The following is a 24,958-nucleotide window of genomic DNA, read 5'->3' on the forward strand; positions in this document are numbered from 1 at the left end:
CTCAAGCCTTGCTTGGAAGCCAAGTCAGTTTTACCCAGACAGGACACCAAAGACCCCTTGCTGTTTTAGCACTGTAAAGCCCAGGAGCTGAGTCCCCGGGAGAGTTTCGTTGGATTGGAGCAAGGAGCAAGCACCGCTGCAAAGGATTGCAGCAGAGTAACCTCTTTTGTACAAAGCTTTCAGCTACAAAGCCTTCAGGAATAAATCCAGTCTCAGCAATAAGCAGCAGACACCAACAGAAAGTGAAACTGTGCTGCTGCAGCTTCCTTGTGGTCAACGTCATTTTGGTTTTGTTTAAATCCTAATGTGTGCCACGGGATATCACAATCAGTGAGTAATTATGAAATCTGATTTTTATAAGCATCTATTGAAGGCCTTTTGCCTCAGGGAATTCTGGAGTTCCCCTCCTTGTGGGCAATCGCCGGCTTCATTGCCAATGTTCCTCTTTTCTTTGCAGTTTAAAGTGCTGTTTGTTGTTTCTGGATTTTTTACATACTGTTTAAATTATTACTTGTTCCTGCTGGCAAGGTATCTGTTCCACAACCGAACATTTTGAAACAGTAAATAGGTTTAATGTAATATTTTTGGTAGGATTTTTATTATTAATAAGGTTGTTAATGTTTTTATTACTCGTTCTGCTTATTGAATATTAAATAGCCTTTTACCGATCATATCAAATACCTCTGACTGTAATCTTGAAAGTCTCTAGCCACTCAGAACTGTGATTGAGTTAGGAAGTTTCAAAGGAAACTGCAACTTCGGAAAAAGGTGGTGATTTCCTTCACTGTGAATCTATTCTTAACCTGTGCTGCAACACAATATCAGGAGATGCTGCTGGTCTCTAAAGAGTAGCATGAGATCTTACTAACACATCCCATATTAGTTCTTTTAGTAAAGTGATGCTGACCTTGTGCCACATTACTAGTGGGTAATTGAATTTTACAAGCATGAATGTTTTGTACTCTGGCATTGTTTGTTTTATCCTGTCTCCTACTACCTGGTAGTATTTATGAGTTTGTAAATGGCATCTTTATTTCACCAAGTATTAAACTGCATTTCATTCCTTTGTTGTTGTTATCTGCCTGAACACTGTGCTTTTTTTCCTCTTTACAATAGTTTGCACGGCACTAAATGTGCTGTCCGTTGTGAAGAAGGAAAGTTCCATAATGGTAGAGAATGTGAACCATGTCACCGTTCCTGTGCAACATGTGCAGGTACCCCACTGGCATTTATCTTCATTGTTTCCTTTCTTTCATGTTTTTAGCTCTGATTTTACTATAACACAGTTACAGTATTACATGATTGTTTACATGTAAAAACTTAATTATCTTGAGAATAATTTAATATATTTTAAATACAGCAGATTTCATCTGATACAAAACCCTAAGTTTCTAGTTTCTTAATTAAAAGTGTGCATTCACTCCTTTTTTTCCCCTCATAGTAGACTTCATTCTGATTTCCAGTAATGCCCTCCATTTTCTTTCACAAAAAGCTGTACTGAAAAGCTATTTCTTTCAGAAAAGGATAGATAGGCTGAAATTATGTAACATTTATTCTGTGTACCTTAATTGCTTGGTGCTACTGTTTGAAAGAAAGTAGTCGAAGCATAGTCTCTAAAATTATAAGAATTTGCTACAGTTAGAGGTGGTGTCTGTTAGGCCTATAAGAGGAACTCGCCTGTAACCGTGTATTTTCTGTCTGGTTTAAGGTGCTGGAGTAGATGCCTGTATAAACTGCACACAAGGTTTTTTTATGGAAGATGGAAGATGTGTGCAGTCCTGTAGTAGTGGCTATTACCTTGATCAGTCTACTGAAAGTGGATACAAAAGCTGCAAAAGGTATGATCAGTGGCTAACATGTCTGATATTAGCTATTAATGTGTCAAAATACGTTTATGAGAATGTACAACACTGCTGACTTAAAAAAATGGAAAACTGCATTGCAGCCCTAAGCAAATGAAGGAAAAGCAGTTTTAAAATTTTAATCTGAGTTAGGTTCATAAACATCGTCTAAAAGTGTTTTTTCTTGTGCATCTATGAGTGTCCTTCACTTTTAAAAAGCCAATAGTGAGAACCTACATAGATATGCACAGACACTTGACATTTACAAATCTGGCAGAGGATCTGCATTTCTCAGCAGCAAGCAAAAAAACTAGATTTTTTTTTAGTTGCAACTTAATTACTGTTCTTAAGGACCATTTCAGTTCTTCAGCTATTCATCAATATGGCACAAGTATATAACCAGTCTGCTGTCCAGAATAGCTTACCTGAATCAGTGTCTAAATAGGTGTATAAATCTTGGGCAAGGCTGGGCTGGGCTGCACAAGGAAGGGACTTATTTTCTGTTCCATTCCTTGTCAAACAAATAAATTTGTTGCTCTTTGGAATCATTTATTATTGACTCGCTTTGAATTCAGGACAGGCATGTGTTGCAGTTTTTCACACAAAAAATTAATGAACACAGAATGAAAATATGATGGAGTCAGAGGGGCAATGAAAGGAATGAGTAGCAGGTCAGTCTTTTCCAGCCTGTGCCTCTAGTTCATGCTTTGCTGGCACATGTATGCATGATCAGCTTAATACTTCAGCTGATTACTTCTGCATAGTTCAAAAGTATTGGAATAATGCAGCTATTTACTGCAAAAGCATGAATGGAAAGTGGTAGAAGGAAAGAAGGGTTGAAGTGGGACTTAATTAATTTTTGTTATTATTAACGTAGAGCAGCTGTTACCTCTGGAAACAGCAAACAAGTCCTTTGCAATACAGAAGAGGTCTCCTAGGGACTCTTGTATTTGCTGAGGATGCTGTTGTCTTTCAGATGTGATGCCAGCTGTTTAGATTGCAGTGGTCAAGGAGACAGAAACTGTACAAGCTGTCCAAGTGGCTATAACCTAGACACTGGTGTCTGTGTAGTGGGAACAGTCTGCAAGGATGGTGAGTGCAGCTTTTGAAAAGATCCATTTTACCCCTGCCAGCTTCCTCTTTTATGTGTATTGGATTGGTTTGGTTCTTTCCTTTTGTTGCAGTCTTGATTTGAGATCTACAATACTCCTTCATTTTTTCAGGTTTATGAAAAGGATAAAATTCCATTTGTGTGTATTAACAAGATAGTCACATCCCCTTTACCTGAATTTTCCAGAAATAGTTTTGTTCCCTGCCAACAACCTACTTTTCCTTCCTTATCTGTTTTTCAAAAGTAATTGCTTTCAAAAGATTTTTATATGAAGACCCTAGTGTACTATCCCACAGAATTTCTTTTCTCTGTTTCACCACTTCAAACTGTGAAAATGATGGTAAGTAAAAAAGAATTTTAAGTGCCTGTAGTGCTTCAATTATGTGAAAGGGTAATGAGAACAAAAGAGTTCTGAAAAAGGGTGGAGATTTGAACTTCCTCCAAGTTCTCTGTGGCAACCAAGATAAGCATTCTTACTGCATATGACTGGCTTAATTATTCACTAGTATTAATTCCTTCCAAACATCACAATTACAGAGACACGTAGATATAACATCACGCTTCCCTAAAAATGTTGCTATCTGAATTACTTGTGAATGGAGCCCAACAAGTGCCGTCCAACAGGAAAATCATACAAGAACAAAGCCCAGTGTTAAGCCATGTGGAAGATACCTGCCATCAGACGTACAGAAGGCTAACAATGATTCCTGGGCTCAGAACGTTTCCACTTAAAAAAAAAAAAGGGTCAAGGTTCAATGTTGTTTCTGTGGACCCTTACAGCTCCCATTGGAATTAAAACCTTCACAATTTGAAAAGTATCCTGTGTGTTGTAAAGTTACATTTTAAGTGCTGGTAAGCCAGTCATGCCGCCTTTCCACATCAGGACTTCAAAAGTGTCACTGCAATCCAGAGCAAGTCCACGGAAGGTAAGATACAGATAGACAAATGAAAAGGAAGAGTATTGCTAGGAAGTTTTGAATAACCAGTCTCAGTGTGGTGTTACAGTTGAATTCTGCAGTGCAAACACTGAACCAGTTTGGTCTTTAATACGGTCGGATAAGTCTGTCTTCATCTGTGCACATGCAGCTTCAGTCAGATACATGTGTAGTAGTTGCCCAAAACTGGGGAGACCCAGTCTCAGTACTGTCTCACTCCATTCTTCCAAGTACAGCTGCCATGAAAGGGTAATATATCAGTGTCAAGGGTTCTTCTGTTCATTTGCAAAGCATAGAGGATGTCATTTCATTGTCTGACAATCAAGCACTGGTTACTAGCCTAACTCATTTGTAGGATTTGCATTTCTGTTGAGAATGTTTTATTCTTTTTCTGTGGTTTGACTGTTATTCTTTTGATTCATAAAAATTGAGAACAAATCCCTTTGCTGTAAATATCACTGTTTTCTAATTATTCTCTTTCTATTCTTTTTTTTTCCTTTTCATAAATGGATACCAATCATTTCCTGTCGGACCACACAATATCTCTTCCTGAAAAAAAAAAAAAATAAAAAAAAATGCTGTTGACTGAAATTCCTTTTGATGGACCAAATTTCCTACTTATTACCTGCTACTGAATGGTCTTCTCAACCAAATCTGCCTGTCTGACCAATTAAAACTTCCTCCATTGCACACGCCATACTCTCCAAACCTTCAACCTCCTCTCCTTCTCTTGCTGCTGCCCTCCGGAAGCCACGGAAGAGTCCTGGGCCGAGGGAGGATTCTGTATGCTGGTGAAAAAGAACAATCTCTGCCAGCGGAAAGTGCTTCAGCAACTGTGTTGCAGAACATGTACGCACAAGGGGTGAACTGACACCTCCCAGCATCCTCCTGCTCCTGTAGACTTATAGATTAACCCATATTATTGAAAAAGAAAAAAAGGAGGGGGAAAAAAAAAAAAGCAAGCCATCTCTCTCTCACTCTTCTTTGTCTGGGGAGATGGTGAACTGTTTGTTGGAACTTAAATGGAAACACTACAACACGCCTACCTTTCATAACTGGGTGTCTAGAGCTGAGCATCCAGAATCACAGAGTCAGTATTGTGTGACCAAAGCATTTGATGCCAAAATTAATGTTTAACTCATGATTTGATTTCCTGACAACTTTAGGATTACTTCTGTTTTTTTGAAGGTTCTTTTTCTTCCCTTTTTTTTCCTGCTTCTTTCCCCTGAAAGATGTTTAAAGAATATTTCAAGAATACAACACAAGTTTACATGGATTAAAACTAAACAATACAAACATGTTTGTACTAGTCTTTTTTGTGCTATGTGTATTAATGGTGAGGGAACTTGAGTTCCTGAGGGGATCAGAAACATCATTAGCTGCAGGACTAAGTTCTGCCCCTTTTGTAACAGTATTTAAAAAAAAAAAAGAAAACTGAACATTTCTGCACACATTTCTTTCTTACTTCCTCTGCTGTGTGCTGTTTTTTGTATCACATGCAGTATGTATATATATGTTTGCCCAAAATGTGGTTTTGGTCATACAGATTTCATTTTTAGACAGCTAGCTCATTAACAGATATGCTAGGATTTTTATTTTATTTTTTTAAATTGTCAAACCTATTTCAAATAAACTTAAAAAAATTCTTCCTGTAGTGAACAAATCAAAAGATATTACATCTCTTGATTTGCATAAGCGAGAGTAATGTGTACGCTATTATATAACAAGTATTCATAAATTATTGTTGTAGCATTCATTGAAAAGGGGATATTATCATACAGATATGTGGAGCTATTTCATAGTGCCAATATGTAAATGCCAGTGTGACAATATGTGACAGGATGTGTTTACAGGACTGGATTTATAATTGTGCCAAATACATCTTCATAGGGCAATAAATCCATGGTTCTCTTGGTGTAACAATTGTGTCATGTTGGGCCTGAACCTGCTTTTAATTACTCATAACAGAAATTTTAGCAGCAATCATCCTGCTTAGGCCAGTGGAGTTACCTCACTGCCAAGCCATCCTGGGTGCTAAGAGACATGGCCTCTGCCTTTCTCTCTTTACCCAGGCACACGGCCACTAGTAAAAATTTGCATTGAATGTATCTTCATCACATTCAATTAGATACTCTTCAGAAGACAGACTTTCAGCAAAAGACAGAAAACTGAACTCCAAAGATAACTGTTTTCAGGGGATAATAACTAAAATGTACAAAAAGTCTTTCTCAGTTATCTTTCCAGGACATAACAATAAAAAATGGACTGCAGGTGTTTGAACATGTAAATGTTGGAAAACAAAGAGGACCAAAAAAAATTACTGTGGAAGTTTTACAGATGAATGGATACAAACCTATAGAGGCAAGGTCCCACCTTTAGCAGAGAGCCCATTACACGTTTCCTGATAAACATTCAAATTTAAAATAATTCAATTTGTACTAGTTTAACTACTAGTCTGTTACTGCCTCATTTCTCATTATAACATGTTTAACTAGAACATAATGCTTTCAAAGTTTAAGTTAATATTATATATATTATATATAAATATATATTCATAATGAAGATTTAATTATGTAATGGATTGTAAAGAATTTGTTTGGATACTTACAAATGTCTCTAACACTATTATAGAGAAGAAATTAATATCTTTGTTTTCTTTTAAAAAAATGACACATTGTTATATCCAAATGCATTTTTACTGAAAAAAAATACTGTACATGTGTAAAATGTTCAGTTGTTATTTGTAAAATAGGGTAGTTCTGTTGTAATTGATATTGGCCAAAATCAATGTTATACCATATTTTATTTTTTCTATTAAATTAACCTAAATTTGTGTTCTTTTGGTCTGAAAAAACATGTTGATAATCTATATGTGAAATATCTTTGTTGAAGAGCACAGGTAGCTTTATGGTATAGAGCACTTACCTACTGCATGCAAGTCATTGAAACAAATTGGGAGGGTTAAGGGTATTTAATTTTATCGTGGATTTTGTTGTTTGTTTTAATGATGAGATTTATGACTGCAGAAATACCTGGTTTCCCTGAGAGGACAACTTTTGTGTAGTAGCAGTACAGCCATGTCTGAACCCTGGTGGAAAACAAGGTTGGCTTCCTCTCACCTGTAAGATCTATGACAAGTCTAAGGAGGAAGTTTAGGAGGAAGGCTTCATCCTTCTGGTCATATGTGACCATTTGCACAGTGAAATGCTGGCATCTGCTAATGTGCCAGTACGTATATACAGTATATACACCTCAGACTGTGAGCCCCCAATTGCCCATTGGGAACAGCTGGCTGTCTGATGTGGACTCATCTGTGATCCCTGCAGGATGAGATCCTCCATTAGCAGTAGTTGATGCTCTTGTTCATTTCCCACTTTGTTCTACAACCTGAATGGATACCAAAGTGGCAACCTAACCAAGAAGTCATATGTTCAGATGACATTTTAAGCATGTTTGCTGAGGCTATGTAAAGCACTTCCTGAAAAACAAGCACTTCTCATCTTTAAACATCTCACTGTCACCAATTTGGTGTCAAATGAAGAAGTTAGGTGATCATTCTCAGAATTTCCCTGTCAGTCCTGGCAGCAAGTGTAAGGGGGACAGCACATTCTTGGAAGTAGCTTGGTAATACCACACACTTGGAAAAAACAATTGGCCAAACCCTTACATTAATACTGTATGAAGAACTTCTTTCACCTCCCACTTCACCTTCATTTTCCAGCTGCAGAAGAAATTAAATCAACTCTAATGTATTTTACTGTCAAGATTTCATCTTCGGATAGGAAACATAGTATAATGTGATAAATTTGTCCAAAGTGTGCCATAGTCTGCTACATACACCTGTACATGTTTAGCTGTGAGGTCTCACAGACAAGTAAATATAGAACTGAGTTTCAGGATGAAAACTAGTACTTTCTAGTGTCAGCTCAGGCTCTTTTTTTTTTATTTGTGATCTCTTAGTGGCCAGATGCAAGCAGAATTCAAAAGCAGCACTATAATGTACAAGAGAACCGCTGCAGCAGCAAGATTGCAATAAGGAGGTTGGTTTGTGCCCAGCTGCAGTTTTCTTAAGTGATTTGTTCCTCCTCTCTGATTCAACAGTGAATAGTTTGGAGTGTTCACTAGCTAACTCTGTGGTGCTGGCATGCAGAATTTAAATGGACCGTTTTAGGAAGATCCGAAGCTGAAAGGACTGGATGGCATCAGTCCAAACATGTTCGTTCATTTCTGCCTCATTTATATTGCAAGTCAAAAGGCAAACATGAAGATGCTTTTCTAGTGATAGCACTGCACTTCCATGTTAAAGTATTTACCAGTTCATATCTGTTAAGGAAAATTCTTACACAATCCCTGTTTAAAATGAAAACTGGACACCCAACTTGATCTCTTCCATACTAAAAGTCTCAAAAACAATGACAGCTTTGGTCAAAAAAAACCCCACAGAAATCTTGTACAAGTGCCAACACTGCTTTTAACCAGGCAAAGGTTTTGCATGCCCCATGTCTGCAGGACATAGAATTGTCAGGGTTGGAAAAGACCTCGAGTAACATCTAGTTCCAACCCCTCTGCCATGGGCAGGGACACCTCACACTAGATCAAGTTGCTCAGAGCCACATCCAGCCTGGCCTTAAAAACTTCAAGGGATGGGGCTTCCACCACCTCCCTGGGCAACCTGTTCCAGTGTGTCACCACCCTCTTAGGGAAGGACTCCTTCTTAACATCCAATCTGAATGTACCCACTCTAGTTTTGCTTCATTCTCCCTAGTCCTCTCACTACCTGACATCCTAAAAAGTCCCTCCCCAGCTTTCTTGTAGACCCCCCTTAAGATACTGGAAGACCACAATAAGGCCTCCTTGAAGTCTTCTCATCTCCAGACTGAATAAACCCAACTCTCTCAGTTGGTCCTCACAGGAGAGGTGCTCCAGCCCTCTGATGATCCTCATGGATCTTCTTTGGACATGCTCCAGCATGTCCATCCATATCCTTCCTGTAATAGGGGCTCCAGAACTCGATGCAGTACTCAAGGTGGAGTCTCAGCAGAGTGGAGTAGAGGGGGAGAATCACCTCCCTTGACCACACTCCAATCTCCACTGGCACATCCGCTTTTCTGGGGAGGCTTTGCAACTGCCCTCTGGAGAATGCTGCTTTCTATGAGACTTTACAGGTTACCCCGATCTCTACTGGGACTGGAACTTTCCAATGTCCTGTGAAATTATGAGCACTCTCTGCTACTGAATATATCATGTAATAGCAGGGCTGCTGCTTGTCCTGCATTGTCAGGTAGTGGTAAGAGGTGTGATTTTGAGCCTGGAAGATGATAGTAGTATATACAGATACTGGAGCTGACTACAGCGGTATCACCCATCACTAAGTATAGCTTGCAACTGGTGATTGCCACAATAATCCTCTTAATAGCCACATCACAACCAGAGAGCATTATCTGTATGAGTGGCCACTTTAGGTACCTATGCTACTTTTAAATGAAATAACTTAATGAACTGAGTGTTAGAAGGCCTGTTACAAATTCAAAATTCCTATAGAAACATTAAAGTGACTGTATGAGTTTTTAATTTGCAGTACAACTTGTGCAACAGTAAATTACCTATAATTCATTACTGTGCCTTGTATTGGATATACCATTGTCATGTAATTGCAAAATTAATCAAGAAAAGTTCTGCCATTAGATGCTTGTGCAAAATATTTTAAGCAAGCATTTTAAAAGTTTTACAGCATATAAGGAAATATCCTAGTCAAATTTTCATCAAAAAGAAACTGACATCAACAGCAGCTTGCATGAGCATGTTCAGAATCTGGAGGGGGAAAACTGATTTCTGTTTGGTATCAATTTTATGTACTTGTCTTACTTAAACTATCTTGGGAAATTTCCATTCTTAATGAAATTTATTATCTAATTCTTTATTATCATCTGTAGTGAGAGTGTATGGCAGCTTAAATCCTTCTTAGTAACAAGGACTAAAGAATTGTGGGTAGCTACACAGTGTCCAGAACAAATTAAGGCTTTGACCCTTAGGACTGCATCCAATTCCTGTATTTCTGCCACTGGTTATACAATGATGAGCAAAGAGTATTCAGATCTGCTGAAGTCCTGGGATGTTTCTGTAACTCTCAGAGCACAGTCTTCCTAGGGAGACTGTTCAGAAACCCTCAGGACAGAGCCAGAGAGATTGCAGTAACATTTACCTGATGTGCAAGGGTAGTAGACACTACCACAGAATTAAGTAATGATAACCATGCTACAATTGAAATAATCCTAGAAGGACTGGTTTTCTGGATTAGAAAGCAATGCTTATTGCATAAAAGCCAAGTGAATTTCTAGCCTGAAAAATCCTGGGAAGTCCAAGGAAAACATATTATGGTAAGATGTTCTGAGCAATTAAAAAATACTAATTCCACTGGGCAAGAAATTCATCCTCTCAGTGCCACACCGAAGGCTGGTTTTCATTACATATCCTTTTCGTGAAAATCTCATACATTTGCTTCCAAGATAGGCAAGGTACACCTCAGAAAAAATGTCTCTTGTACAATCAGTTAATTATCAATGTTTCTCAGTATTTGGGGTATAGGTACATCAAAAGTCTTCTGAGGAAACAACATCAATTTTCAAAGAAAAAATACTGTCCCATCACAAAGCACAGCAGACATCTTTCCTCCATGTTATGCAATGAGCTGATTAGGTACTCATTCTGCCATAGATGGGAGAAGCTAGAACATTAACAGGTGGTGAATATTCATGTGCCCAAGAAGAACTGATAGCTTGATCATGCAAACTCTACAACTGAATAGCACTGGAGCATGACTAGTGTAATTTAATTAAAATTCAGATAAAACTCTATCTTTTCCATTTACAATTGTCCTTGGCCTGCCCACTACCCTCCTCCTAATACCCTAGATGTTCTTTGAGGTGTGGGATGGAAGGAAAATCTAGCATCTGGTTGCCAGTCCCAACGATTCCCATTGCTGTCAGACCTGGTGCTCCTGACCATGCTAATGTGCTGTTCTGTGTAATGCCACTGGATCATAAGACAGAAATAACTCAAACATTCATTCCCAAGTGGCCTCTTTTTTTACTCCAGGAGTAAGAGCTAAAGTTGTGTAAATGCTGTTCTTAACTGGGTCTGCTTCTCCCACAGCTACCCTGAATGCTTTCTCAGGGCTGAAAGGAGGGCTTGAAGAGCTCCCATAGCCAAATGATGCCACCAAACCTCTATACCTGAATTAGAAAGCCTGTCTAATTTATCCACTTCTTTACCTTCAGTATGGAACATCTTGGACCGTGCTTTCTGGGCTTCTTGTGGTTGTTTTGGGATGGTTTGGTTTTGGTTTGGGTTTTTTATGGGGGGTTTTGTCAGGTGAGTTGTTTGGGGTTTTTTGTTGTTGGGGGGTTTTTTGGTTGTTGGGGTGTGTTGTTTTTTTCTGTGCTTTTCATCAAAAGCAATTGCCTTGCCTGTTCTGAAAGGAAAAGAGTAACCAGGACATTTTAAGCAAGTGGAGTTCACCAGTGTAAGGATTTTGAGTTGCCTGAAGAGTTAAAGACAAGAATCAAATTTCTTTTGTTCTTCTCATTAAAAGTCTTAATTTGGTCTAATCCTTACTTCAGAGGAAATAAATGTGTATCTTTTGGGAAGATTTCTTTCAGGCTTTTATATGCATTAATTTGAATTATTATTAATTTGAATAATTGGGCTACATTTTACATGCCCAGTTAGCAGCAGATTATCCTGATTAAGTTGGAGATCTCCCATAAAATAACTCTGTGCAGGAGTCACTCTTTTAAAGACAGATAACACCTCTGAAATACTGCCTAGAGACATCCAGCCCTTCGCATTTTAGTTTTATTTCTATCCAAATCATACCTGTGGAGAGGGAAGGCTCTGTGTATACAAATTTCCTGCTGTATCATGTAGGAGAGAGACACTGTGCTACTCCGGTTGCCTCTGGAGTATATAATGTGTGTTTTCTTCTGGCATTGAAAAAAACTGTCTTTAATATACTTCAGGTGCAAATCACACTAGTTTTACTCACTGTATACACTCAGCTTAGACCTTTCTTTTGCATATTTCACAGGGAACTATCTGGATTTCCAAACAAGTACCCTCAGCACAATGAGATCATTTTCAGTGAGATTAACGTGTCTCCATTCCACTGCCCTTTAGGAAATTCTCAGTGTCTGAGCTTTGCAAAACAAAAGGAAGCTTGTCAAGATCAGACAGGGAAACTTCCAGTTAGGAAGCTCCAGAAATTAAGAGGCTAGACAGATTTATTTTCCTTTTTTCCGTGGCCAGTCAAAAATTTGGGGAGTACGTAATATTTCCCCTTCAGGAAGGATGCAGAACAAAGCATTAACTTTGTTAGGATTGCCTCATTCCCTTTCTTACTTCCTCATGGAGCTGTTAAATTTCAGGCAAAATATCTTTCTGGAGGCTATTTATACCTACCTGCTCAAATACTTCTGAGGGCTCTAACAACCACTGTATACTACACAGAAGTGAGGAAAGAAACACACTAAAGAGAGGGGAAATTCCCTTTATGTTAGGAAAGAAAAAAAGGCAGCTTTGGCTAATGGAAATATTTTTATTCTTCAAGGGAAGGAATAGAGGGCTGAGTAAGACACTGTATTTGGCAGTTGCCTCTCTCCTGTCTGTCATGATTAAAGCTAATCTGAGGCTCTGTGTGATCTCTGGTAATCCAGCAAAAAAGAGCCTTTCGTCCTAAAATCACACTCAGCTCCACATAGTGCTATTCAAGGGAGAGATGTCCAACCCTTTTCAAGGCTTTATTTTGTCCCTTGGCACAAGGAGGAGCTTCAGTGACTTAGGAACCATTGTCGTCATTTCAGCCTCCTGATTCATCACTGTTTGGAGCACTTTTGAAAAGAAGATTTCCAGTCCTGTCTCAACCCACTGCCTCAGGAGAGAAGGTTCTTCTAAGCATCACCCTAATGAAACTGAGACAGAACTGAGTAGCTAGTTGAGAAAGGCACTTTAATCTTATTGTCACTTCTATGTGCAATGTTAGAAGCACAGGAAAGGAGAAAAACCCAAGGAGTTCTAAAGCAATTTCTGGGATCCAGAAACATCTCACCAGTCCTAAAGGCTTCACGTGGTGGGGGAACTCCAAATGTCCAACAGTTGTTCTCACAGTTTTGTACTTTTCTAGTCCTGTATGTGGTTGTGCTTCCTTAGCTGGTTGCCATAGTTTCTTGCCCAAGTGCCATTCTGTGCTTTTCTGCAAGTTGGATAGCTCCAAATTGCACCTGTGTCAGTCATTTAAGGAGAAGAGTCTCTTTGCCTGAAGACCCCAGACTCATTCCATGAGATTTGCACAGTAAGCTTAATGCAGCACTCTTGAGCTTGGTACTTGTGGGTTTGTGCAGCAGCTCAGCGAGCTGCTGCTTGTGTAGCAACAGCTTGCAGTTTTGTCAGGTGCTTGGTCCTTAGAGTTGCAGAGCTAAGTTCTGAGCAAAATGTAAGAGCAGTGTCCTGTTTTGACTATTTCTCAGAACAACGGTGAGACATAGCACTGTTTCTCTGAGCAATTTAACTCTTTAGAGTCCTGAATCCCTCTCATCTCCTCAAATCATAGCATCCCAAAGTTCTCCCATGAAGGGTATCTTCTTTGTCCCTTCTGTACATCCAGTCAGGGAGATAGAAGTTTACTCATTGTGTAAAGTGGGGCAGAATAATTACCAGAAGGCTGAAAGTTGAAGCTAGAAGAACAATTGGAAACTAGGCTCAAATTTTGTATAACTGCTCAAAATTTAGTAGGGGAAGGAAATGCCAATATCTCCCTGTCATAACATTTTCAAAATGAAGATAAGATTTATTTATTTTTTCAGGGATATGTAATCTATCAAACACTAAAGCTCTGGGATGAACAGAAAGGTAACTTTAACGGGAATCCTTAGGGTGAATTTTACTGGCATGTTATATGTAGGTTAGTCTAAGATTCAGCTTTAGGTAAAGAAACTTCTTAAGCAAAACTCAAGAAGCTGATCCCACGAGCCCTTAAAAATAAAATGTATGAAGGTCAAACAGAAAAAGCAGAGGATTCCCCATGACCGAATCCTTTCAGTTTTCACTGCTGATTGATGAAAACAAATTCTGATGAATGTTTCTTTTTTGTTCTGTGAAACCTTCATAACCCATAAGATTACATGCAACAGCCCAATTGCAAAATCTATATCCATGTTCCTATGCAATTAAATAAGCCAAAAGGAGGAAATAAGGTTGGTTTTTCATTAATTATAAAGAGAAGCCACTGGGGCAACACTACATAAGACAACCAATGACCATTTTTAAAGCAGAGTAAGTGATGTTCTGATCATGAAAAGTGGGAAAGTAACACATGACTTGTAGTGACCTAGTCTCTTGGAGAGGAACTACAAGGGAAATACTTACTTATCGCTGCCAGGACATAAAACTGCATATCTAACAAGAAAATTCACACAAACACGCACACACACCCCCATCTAACTTGTCTTCTGAAATACATTGTGTTGTCAATTAATGACAGCTGTTGGAGAAGAAAAAGACAAACAGTGTCAAGATAAGGTTTACACACTCCATAGTGCTAATGCAGCAATGACCTGGCAACTGTGAAGGTGCTTAGGACGGACAGGTTGAAGTTTGCTATTGCATCCTAACTAAGTAGATAATCTCACTGAAACTCTGTTTTTCTGCCTACGTAATGGGAGATATAGTCCTTACCTCATTTTTAATGCATCATATCAACTGATAGGAACTCAGGGCTAGTCTACGGCTCCTATATGCAGCTAAAGGCACAGTCTGCAACCTGATATGGCCCAGGTGTGGAATTAAACATTTCTGATTAAGACACAAAGAAATAGATCTTAAGATCTTCCCATTATGAGGCATTGCCTAATTTCTATAGCGTTAGTTTTATTCCTATAATGCCTTCAGTTCATTTTGTTTTAAACAAGGTGATAAAGGCCTTTAAATAAGGTGACAAAATTGAGAAATAAATGGAGATTAAACATGGAATGATTTAATGACAAGCATTGCCTGCTTGAAGGCAGAGCTGAGACATCCATTGCTGAGAGTATTCCTCTATTATGTTAGACAGATAAAGAATTTCAATACAGAAGAAAGAAATCAAAAAATAAAACAAAAAAAGAAAAATTGTTGAGGCATTGGTATTGGTCTAGTGAGATTTACAAATCAATATGTTGCCCACAAGGAACTCTGGCAAATGGTTAAATTGATCCATGAAATAGTTTAAAATCTTCTTTAAAGTTGTATTTCAGAGACATCTGTATGTCCCCTGAAAGCTGTTTCATTAGCATGTAGTGGCAGATCTGCAGCTCTAGATGTGACTTGCAATTCAAAAGGCCTAACATGTAAGTATTTTCCGGTGCTCATTCTTATAATAGTGTGCTTTAAAATGATTCAGCTGAGAGGATAAAGTAAGAAGAGAACTGGTCTTCCTGGTACTGTTCCAGCACAGCTGAAATGAATTACGGCACTTTCAATGAAAGGCCTAACAAAGAAATAACAAAAGCCTTTTAAAACTAAACACATCTACCATGTGGGAAGTGTTAGAGTGGGCATAGCTGAGCTGTAAGAATTTGTAGCTCAGGTCCAATGGATAAGCACACAGGCAGTGCAGGCAAATAAAATGAAGCACTGGAGAAACAAAGTTTTTCTAACTTGTATCACAAAGCAATATCAGAGAAGCAATTATTTAATAACATTGCCCTGACAGACCTCCCAGTGATGCAAAGCAGGTATTATACTGCACTGAGCCACCAGACCTGCAATAGCAAGTCCTCCAGATATTCCATCTTTTCACGGTTGTGGTTTGTCCTTGTGTGTGTGTGTATACATATATGCACATGTATCAAATGAAACTTTAGAATGTCATAAGCATTTGAAATCATGGTATTCAATGTTATATATTCTGAATATGTGGCAGAAAGACTCATGAGAACTACATTTATCAATAGCTTGATGATCTACTGGACAGCAGGCCACACTTTTTCCCTAGAAACTGATGATTTTAAATATTCTGTATTGTAGTAGTCATTCACCACACAATATTTTATCTTGGTAATACCGGGATAAATTAAAAATCTAGATGAAGTCTCTATCAAACAGCTACACATTTGTAACATTTTTTATCATTAATCTTTCATAAAGTAATCAGTCGTGTGAGATGCAGTGTCACAGTTCACAAAAGCTACAACACTTCCATGGAATTAAGTCAGTTTACACAATTAAAGGTTTGTCCTGTATGGGCATATGTGGGATCACATAAATGCATGCAAATATATACGCAAAATGCTCTTTGGATAATGAGTACTATAAAAACACGTGAATGTGTATGTGTACAGATGTCTATTTCCCTGATCTTACCACGAGGCTGATCACTTCCTCCCAGTTCTGAAGTTCTCTCCAGCCTTTGAGCAGCACTGTCTTTGTGTTTTATGCAGCTCTGTCACTGGCTTTTGGCTTGTCCTTTATCTTCTTCCTTTCTTTAAAATACATGAAGACTTTATGAAATGAAGAATCTTTCCCTAAATTTTGAGTGTTTCAGCTTTCACCCACCGCTGGCAGTCCCTTAAGCATGATATGTACTATCCTAGCTTATATCTCACACCAGAAATTTAAACTATTATAAAATGCGCTAATGGAGTAAAAAACACAAGGGTTGCAGACATGAGTTATGGTATTTTAGAAAATGTCTTTCCTACATCATTTTACACTTATACCAATAGTTTCTTGTACAGTGCCTTTGCTCTTCAGTGTAAGGAGCTCACTGCAACTGAGAGCCAAAACAAACTGATTCCACATTTGTATTTTGACTCCTAAAGTCTGCTAAGTCTGGATTTCCCAGCAGCAACTCAAGTGGAAATAGTTTCTCCATATTGATGTATCCATAGAAACTGCAGGTTTTATGTGATATATAGGACTCTTTGTTCAACATCTTCCATTACTTAAGAATGAAGGAACAGCTAGTTCTCTCAAATACATAGACTTAGTTAGAATAAATTTTTCCCATAACAAATGGACATTAAAGTCCCAGTCCTGAGTTTTATAAAACTGCCTGATAAACCAATTTACTGTCCCCACATGGTACAGAACAGAGATAATATATCCATGCTACTTATCAAATTAATGTCTCTGCCCTGAGAGTTACGAAGCCTCCATCTTACCAGTTTGTACCAATATTTTAATTAATATTCAGTAAATAAAGTGACAAACTCCTCACTTTAGTGCCATAGTAGAACTAGTGTATTAATGAGATGAAATTGTTTATATCTTTATCTTAGTTTTAAGGCAACAATTATTTTATTAACAAATTGTTCTTTTAGAGTACAAACAGGTATTTGGGCACCAAAATAAGAGCCTGGGTCTTTTTGGTGTGCAGCAGCCTGGGAAGAGAGCAAAAAAAGATCCTCTCGGTGTGGGAACCATCAACATGTCTCTAACTAACAGAAGCTTGCTTCTCCTCACACAACATATCCCACAGCCATGAAAGCACTTTCTTTATGCTGCAGCTTGCAATCAGGAGCATGTTGCAGCTGCATCAAACAAAATACAATAATGAATACTCCTAGATAGCACTGCTTTTGATGTATCTCTTAAAGAATCCCATTACTTCCACTGATACAAAACAAGAGTAACATTAACCTGAACATCAAGAATCACTCTCTGTCCAATTCACAATAACCAAATAAATAAATAAAAAAGGACTAGAAACAACTAATTCTGAATATTCTGGTTTCCCCAAGGTAGTCAGTACTTGCTTTCCTGATACTGTAGGGGCATGTGCTCATTTCAGTAATTCAAAACAGATCTAGTTCTAATACACATTGCACTTTCCAGTCTGGCTTGGCGCATACTTGTTCTGGGTTTTATTTTGTTGTTTTGTGGGGTTTTTTTGTTGGTTGGTTGGGTTTTTTTAATATGAGATGTTGATCTTACATAAATTGTTTTACCAGGGGAATACCTTGATGATTCCCAAGAATGTCAGTTGTGTGAAGCATCCTGCCAGAAGTGTATTGGACCTGAGACAGATGACTGCATCAGCTGCCCACTAACAAGGTATTTGTCTCCTAGCAGAATTCTACATTTTATTGCTCTTGAGAATTTCAGGTGGTGTCTGCTGCAGTAATGAGTGGACATCAGATATTAACAGACTAAAATTGAGCAGTGCTGCTTTCCTACAACAGAACACCTTTCCTCTTTGAAAAGGATGAAGAGACTCAAGGAGGGGAGGATTACTGAAAATAGTATGGAAACTAAAACACTGAATAGTCCCTGTTCTTTGTGAAAATTCAGCAGTAGATGTCACTTTATTTCATAATAAAATCACTCTCAGATTTTATTTTTTTTTGACAATTCAAAATGTAGTTATGCAATTTATGTGTTTTTGTCCAGTCAAACTGATTTTCACAAAATTCCTTGTCCATCTGTTTACTGTTTAAACTGCAGCGGTTAGTGACAAGATCTGACCTGCTGCTGTCTTCCATTAGGGGTGACAGAACAAAAAGAAATACAAATGTATTTAATCACTTTATGAGCTGTTTGTAAAGATGGCTATCATTACAACCAGCACATGTATTAGAATACAATAATATTTGCATGTTGTACAAGTATAGTCTACCTAGTTCTAGTAGTTCTGCCACATTGTTCCATATGCATGGAAACCAGGTGGCTTGCAGTCCCCATGAAGAGGCTGCATAATGGTCTTAAACACGCAGGTATAACTATATGAGCTACAGTCTGCATAGGACTACCTTATTGTCAGATTCCAGAGCAGAGGTGCATCTTTGTTGAATATTTCATATGCCCATACAGGCTTCCTCTTGATTCCTGAAAGCAGATTGCCTTCAGCCACGCAAGACTTTCTAATCAGTTTCCATGTTTTCTTTGTTACGTCCACAAACAGATTCCCAAACAGATTAGACATTAAGTAGTGTTGGAAAATGGACCATAAATTTTCATCATATAAAAGGATTCTGCATCAAATATTTCATTACCTATCAAAAAGAGAACATTTAGCAGTAAAACTCCTATGTGTTCACAGATGTGCAATTCTAAAAATACAGCTCTTAAAGGCCAAGATTCAGATAGATTTTTTACTTTGTATACAAGGTCATTTTACTGACACCATGGTACTGCTCACAGGAAGCTTTTAATGTAAAACAAATAGGAAACTTCAACTAATGATTTCTTCACAGGCAAAGATAAAGTCTTGCTTTTCTTCTGGCAGACGTAAGCGACCACTGCAGGGATTGTGGTAGAAGGACATCTGGGTACACAACCAAAACATGATGTGTCTCAGAAAAATCTAACATAGTCTAAGTTTAAAACATGGTTGGTTTTCCATTTAGTAAATGGTTTTCCATTTAGTAAATACTATGAATATTATCAGGAAATTAAGAAGTAAAGAGCAAAGACATTTGTAAATAAAGGGAAGGAAGAACATGTGGATTTCTTGTTAGTTTCCTTTAAATTTAAACAACAAGTAGCTGCTAAGTCTGTAATCATGCCTCTCTCCACCACAAAGAGTCTTTGACGATGGTCACTGTGTTATGCAATGCCCCAAAGGAAAGTTTGATTTCAATGGACAGTGTCACATGTGCCACCACACCTGCCTGGACTGCAGAGGAAGTGAGCCTAACAAATGCACCACTTGTGGGACAGGTAAGAAATATTTGCACTTGCAGCTTTTCTCCCCTTTTTTTCCTCCAAGTTTCCTTTCTCCTCTGGTCTCAGGGACAGTTGTTACAGTCAATGAAATAAGTAGTGCTTGTGCTACTGGTCTGCATCATAATATTTCTTTAATTCCAAAGAGAGCTGGAATTATTTTATTTATTTTTTTCTGTATTAGCCTTGCATCTCTATGCATTACACTTGGCACATTTTGACTAGGAGCTATGTTAACAGAAACAGAATGAGCAACACAGGAGCAAAACATAAAAAGCCTTTCTCTGGAAAAGAAATCTCTATACATGCCTTGTCCAGTCTTTACGCAGTCTGTGCTACATGGAGGAGGCTTGCACAAGCAGGCAGGGAGCCAGGATGCCTTCCAAAACATGTCTGAGAAAGGGTAGGATACAAACAAGGTGGGTTCCACCACAGACTACTGTGTCCCTACGCCTGACAAACAGAGCCTGTGAAGAAAACCTTACTACTAATTCACAGAGAAACTTGTCTTTTGACACGTTTTCACAGAGTTGAGAAGGTAATATAGTTAAATTTGTGGTTGTTCCAAAAAACAACTTTTCTCCTTTTGATGGTAGGTTTTAAAATTTATTCCCTTTTGACTCTGTAGCACTTGATGGGCAAGGAACTGGAGACTATTACATATAGGTATGTGTAACTAGCCATAATAAAGAGAAAGTTTTGGTGAACTTTTTCTGAGGACTCACAATGGAATCACAGTCATTTTACTTTCAGCTGCTACTTCCATTTAAGTTCCTAGTCATTAGTTTGTTCAGAAATAAGTGTTGAGTTTCAAGAAAACAGTACTCTGCCTGGCATTAATTTGTTGTACTAATATTTTCTCACCCTGGTAAATGTGAGTTAAGAGATGAAGATCTCAAAAGGTACTTCAGGACCAATGTGAGGGAGAAGTTTGTTCCCCAAGTGTGGTGGAGTATAAATTTACATAATGCTGTGTATCAAGAAATGAATACATCAACAGGAGTACCACCCTGAGGAGGCTGGAAAAGACTGTTCTAAAAATTTGTATGTGAAAATTATAAGACACAAAGTCTGTTTACTTCTGCTGTGGTGCAGCAATTATTCCCTGTTATAGCAACATTCTCTGCAGTTTCAAAAATAATTTGTAGTAAGCAAATTTTTCTCTATGGTTAAAGCAATTAAATACACTTAGCATTATGAGTGTTCAGCCTGGAGAAGACAAGGCTCCAGGGGGAACTAGTAACAACCTTCCAGTACCTAAGGGGAGCCTACAAGAAAGATGGAGATTGTTTACAAAGGCCTGCAGTGATAGGACAAGGGACAACAGCTTCAAACTAGAGAAAAGTAGATTTAGATTTGATGTTAGGAACAAGTTCTGCACTATGAAGATAGTGGAACACTGGAACAGGTTGCCCAGGGAGGTGGTTGTGGCCCTGTCCCTGGAGATACTGAAGGTGAGGCTCACCAGCACTTTGGGCAACCTGATCTAGTTGAGGATGCCCCTGTTTACTGCAGACCTTCAGAAGTCCTTTTCAACCCAGACCATTCTATGATTCTATGATTCTGTAACGTATGTAATATACACCATAGGGTAACCCATTAAAAAACTCTATGGTATATGACATGGCACATATAGTAGATGTTGTAGATGGTTTAATGGTTTTCATTCAGAAAGACTTGAATGAGAGCACCCCCAAGTTCCTCACTCACTAGAGAATGCTATTGCTCTGATAGGAAATAAGGTGCACATTCACTGTTCAGATTCAAATCTAAATGATTTCACAGTCTAGTTGTCACAAGGATAAGGACTACAGGTTAATCTGATATATTTTTTCCCATTTGTTTGCCACACAGATAAAAGAGGGATTGAACGTTTCCTCTATCATGGGGAGTGCAGGGAGAGCTGTCCACCAGGTCATTACCATTCAGACAATACCTGTGTGCCCTGCTCTGACCATTGTGAGATGTGTCTGAACTCCAGCCACTGCAAAAGATGTTTCAGAGGTTACCACCTTAGTCAAAACATATGTCAGAAGCATAATTGTAGAGAAGGTAAGTATCCTTCAGTAAAAGTTAGCAAATACTCTATTTAATTTGTAACAGGAATTTTGTTAAGGATCTTGGTTCCTGTATCGCAATATACAGTCACACCTGATCATGAGGTGTGATCACACCTTAAACTCCAGTTCTGTTTCTCTTCTAATAAATACTGAGTATTTTGCTCAGATTGTCCTTACAGAAGGACAAATGAGAAAAGAAAATGCCGTGAATCTTTCCTTTTGGGGTTTGGATAAAGTTTATTTCCATTTACCTTGTTACGTGTTTCCAAAAGATTGCTTTCCATTATCTAGAATTAACCCAAAAATTGGTGATTTGCAAAACACAGGTGAAGTGGAAGATCCTGACTCTGAAGAGTGCATACCGTGTTTAGATGGATGTCAAAGCTGTAAATTGGGTAAATAGTCCTTTTATGAACCTTTATACTTATGCTTAAGGAAGGGAAAAATTATTCCTCTTCCCCTCTCTTGTCATGAGCCTATGTGCATGCCTACCAAGTAAATTATATTTCTCCCAGTGTACTTAGTTTTGAACAACATTTCTGAATTCTGTCTCCAGAATAAGAATATATTTTGTATTAATTTACCTATTAATCTTTGCAGTGCTTCCCTCCCCCCCACCTTTTTCATTTTTTCTTGTTTGAATGTCACACTTAGGCTGAGAGATTTACTAACATTTTGAAGCCGTTATCAAACATAGAACTTTGTCCCAGATGTTCACATTTTCTAGCCCTGAAAACCGATCATTAACCTGTGCTTTTAATTTAAAAAAATAGATATAAGGGTAAAACCTAAATTTCCTTCAACAGAAGACCACTGCAATTGTAGTGTTACTGCCCTAAAAAAAGTACTGAAACATTGGTTAGTTTTTCTATGCCCTAAAAAAAGTACTGAAACATTGGTTAGTTTTTTTATTGGATGACAATATTGGGCGCCAACAATTGTGGTGGTTTGAGCCTTGGGTGGGAGCTAAGAGCTCAGCTGGGGGCAAGGCTGCTCCCTCCCAACAGAGAGGGGGAAAAGGGAAAAGGAGCAAATCCAGCAAGCAGTAATTTGGAGCTGGCCTGGAAGCAGAGAGGGGCTGCAAGAAGGCTGGGGAGGGACTGCTCAGGCTCTCAGGCAGTGATAGGACCAGGGGGAATGAACTGAAGCTGGAGGTGGGGAGATTCAGGCTGGAGGTGGGGAGGAAGTTCTTCCCCATGAGAGTGGTGAAGCCCTGGAATGGGTTGTCCAGGGAGGTGGTTGAGGCCCCAGCCCTGGAGGTGTTTAAGCCCAGGCTGGCTGAGGCTCTGGCAAGCCTGATCTAGTGTGGGGCATCCCTGCCAATGGCAGGGGGGTTGGAAGTGGATGCTCCTTGTGGTCCCTTCCAACCCTGACTGATTATATAAGCCCTACGAGGAGAGGCTGAGGGAGCTGGGGTTGCTTAGCCTGGAGAAGAGGAGACTCAGGGGTGACCTTATTACTCTCTACAACTACCTGAAGGGAGGTTGTAGACAGACGGATATTGGTCTCTTCTCCCAGGCAGCCAGCACCAGGACAAGAGGACGCAGTCTCAGGCTGCGTCAGGGGAGGTTCAGGTTGGATGTTAGGAAAAAGTTCTATACAGAAAGAGTGATTGCATATTGGAATGGTCTGCCTGGGGAGGTGGTGGAGCCGCCATCATTGGAGGTTTTCAGAAGAAGACTTGATGGGGTGCTTGGTGCCATGGGTTAGTTGTTTAGGTGGTGTTGGATTAGTTGATGGGTTGGACGCGATGATCTTGAAGATCTCTTTCAACCTGGTTTATTCTATGTATTCTATGTAAAGGTTCCTTCTCAATATAATGTAATGTCAGCAGTTTGTTGCCTTCAGATAAATGACATTTAACTTACTAAACTCAATTGAATCTGTAATTGAATAGTTTACCCTTACAGAGGATTAATCATTTTCCAAGACACCACAATTAATTGTTTCCACTTTGTTTACATTAAGAAAACTATTTCCTGTAGCTATATGAATAGTGGCACAAGTGATCAGTAACTCAAGACTGAGAGGCAACAGGCATCCCATTAGAAAGGTAGTCTTCACTTATGGCCTCTTAGATGAATTTCTTCTTAAGATGACACAGAGTTTAGGTAAAGTAGTCAACAAATAAGTACTGACATGCCAAGACACTTAAGGCAATCTGTATGGCAGAAAGTAAGACTTTGCTAAAATTTTCTTCAAGGATTGTAAAGAATTAAAAATAGACCTAAGCTTTACTTCTTTTGGTAGAAATCTAGGGCAAGTCACTCATCTGCCAATTGTTATCTGAAATTGCCACTTGGTAAAAAAAGTGACAAATCTGGCTTGTTGTGTTTCCAAAGACCATTTCCAAGAGTGCAAAATTTAGATACTGCAAGGATTATCCATCCCTTTCCTAAATTATAACAGACATCCACAGACAGAGGAGTTCATCTTGGGACCTCTAGTTTCTCCATCTTGCTCCCTAAGGTGTTTTGGGGCCTGGTGAAACAGGCACTACTGTCAGTACCAGGAAACTGAATGTTATTGTGCAGTGGAAAGTGAATCACAGGGGGAAAAAAATAGAACAAAACCTAAGTGAAAGCAATCCACAAAAATCCAAGCAAGCCAACAAAACAGAAATTATTTTCTGCTGCTAGTCACAACAATTTCAATATTCTTTCTGCTTTTGTATCAACCAAGTTTTACCCTGGGAAATAAGACTACTATGAATGCTACATGTATGTGAGGATTTTCACCACATAATACTTTCTTCTTTCTACCATCCATTCAGTCTTATATGTCATGCCATAGAACTTCCTATGACTGGTGTTCAGCTGTTCTGCATGAATGCAGGCAAGCCTAATGTTTTCCTCTGTGACTAGACCTGTACCTTTCAATATTACTGAATGAAGAGGTGGAGGACCAATCGTTAACATTTTTGTATGGCATGGTATCCAGATTCATGTCAGCTGTCTGCCTGGTTGTGGGGAGAAAAAGGAAGAAAATAAGTTAAAGGAGAAAACCTCTTTCAATAATCTTTGTTGTTGCTATTGCATGCTACTTTCCTACACTAGAATTTTTGGTGCTCTTCCCAAAACTTAAAATTCTTTACAGTATCACAGTATAACTAAGGTTGGAAGAGACCCCAAGGATCATCAAGTCCAACCTGTCTCAACAGACCTCACAACTAGACCATGGCACCAAGTGCCACGTCCAATCTCCTCTTGAACACCTCCAGGGACGGTGACTCCACCACCTCCCTGGGCAGCCCATTCCAATGACGAACGACTCGCTCAGTGAAGAACTTACTCATCACTTCAAGTCTAAACCTCCCCT

At 38.8% G+C, this 24,958-nt stretch overlaps 1 protein-coding gene across 2 annotated transcripts in view; it reads left to right on the plus strand.

Moving 5' to 3' along the window:
- Positions 1-24,958, plus strand: part of PCSK5 (proprotein convertase subtilisin/kexin type 5) — a 292,051-nt gene that overhangs the window by 206,982 nt on the left and 60,111 nt on the right. Inside the window, exons 18-24 of one of the 2 annotated variants that reach the window (XM_054178077.1) lie at positions 1,117-1,214; positions 1,709-1,838; positions 2,818-2,933; positions 17,870-17,972; positions 19,441-19,577; positions 21,435-21,632; positions 21,967-22,035. In XM_054178077.1, the coding sequence (XP_054034052.1) occupies positions 1,117-1,214; positions 1,709-1,838; positions 2,818-2,933; positions 17,870-17,972; positions 19,441-19,577; positions 21,435-21,632; positions 21,967-22,035 (851 nt within the window). Of the gene's footprint in view, positions 1-1,116; positions 1,215-1,708; positions 1,839-2,817; positions 2,934-4,637; positions 5,316-17,869; positions 17,973-19,440; positions 19,578-21,434; positions 21,633-21,966; positions 22,036-24,958 lie in introns of those variants that run through there. The other variant, XM_054178076.1, reaches the window with a different exon arrangement.

Source organism: Dryobates pubescens, chromosome Z (genome assembly GCF_014839835.1).
Source record: "Dryobates pubescens isolate bDryPub1 chromosome Z, bDryPub1.pri, whole genome shotgun sequence".
Taxonomy (NCBI): Eukaryota; Metazoa; Chordata; class Aves; order Piciformes; family Picidae; genus Dryobates; species Dryobates pubescens.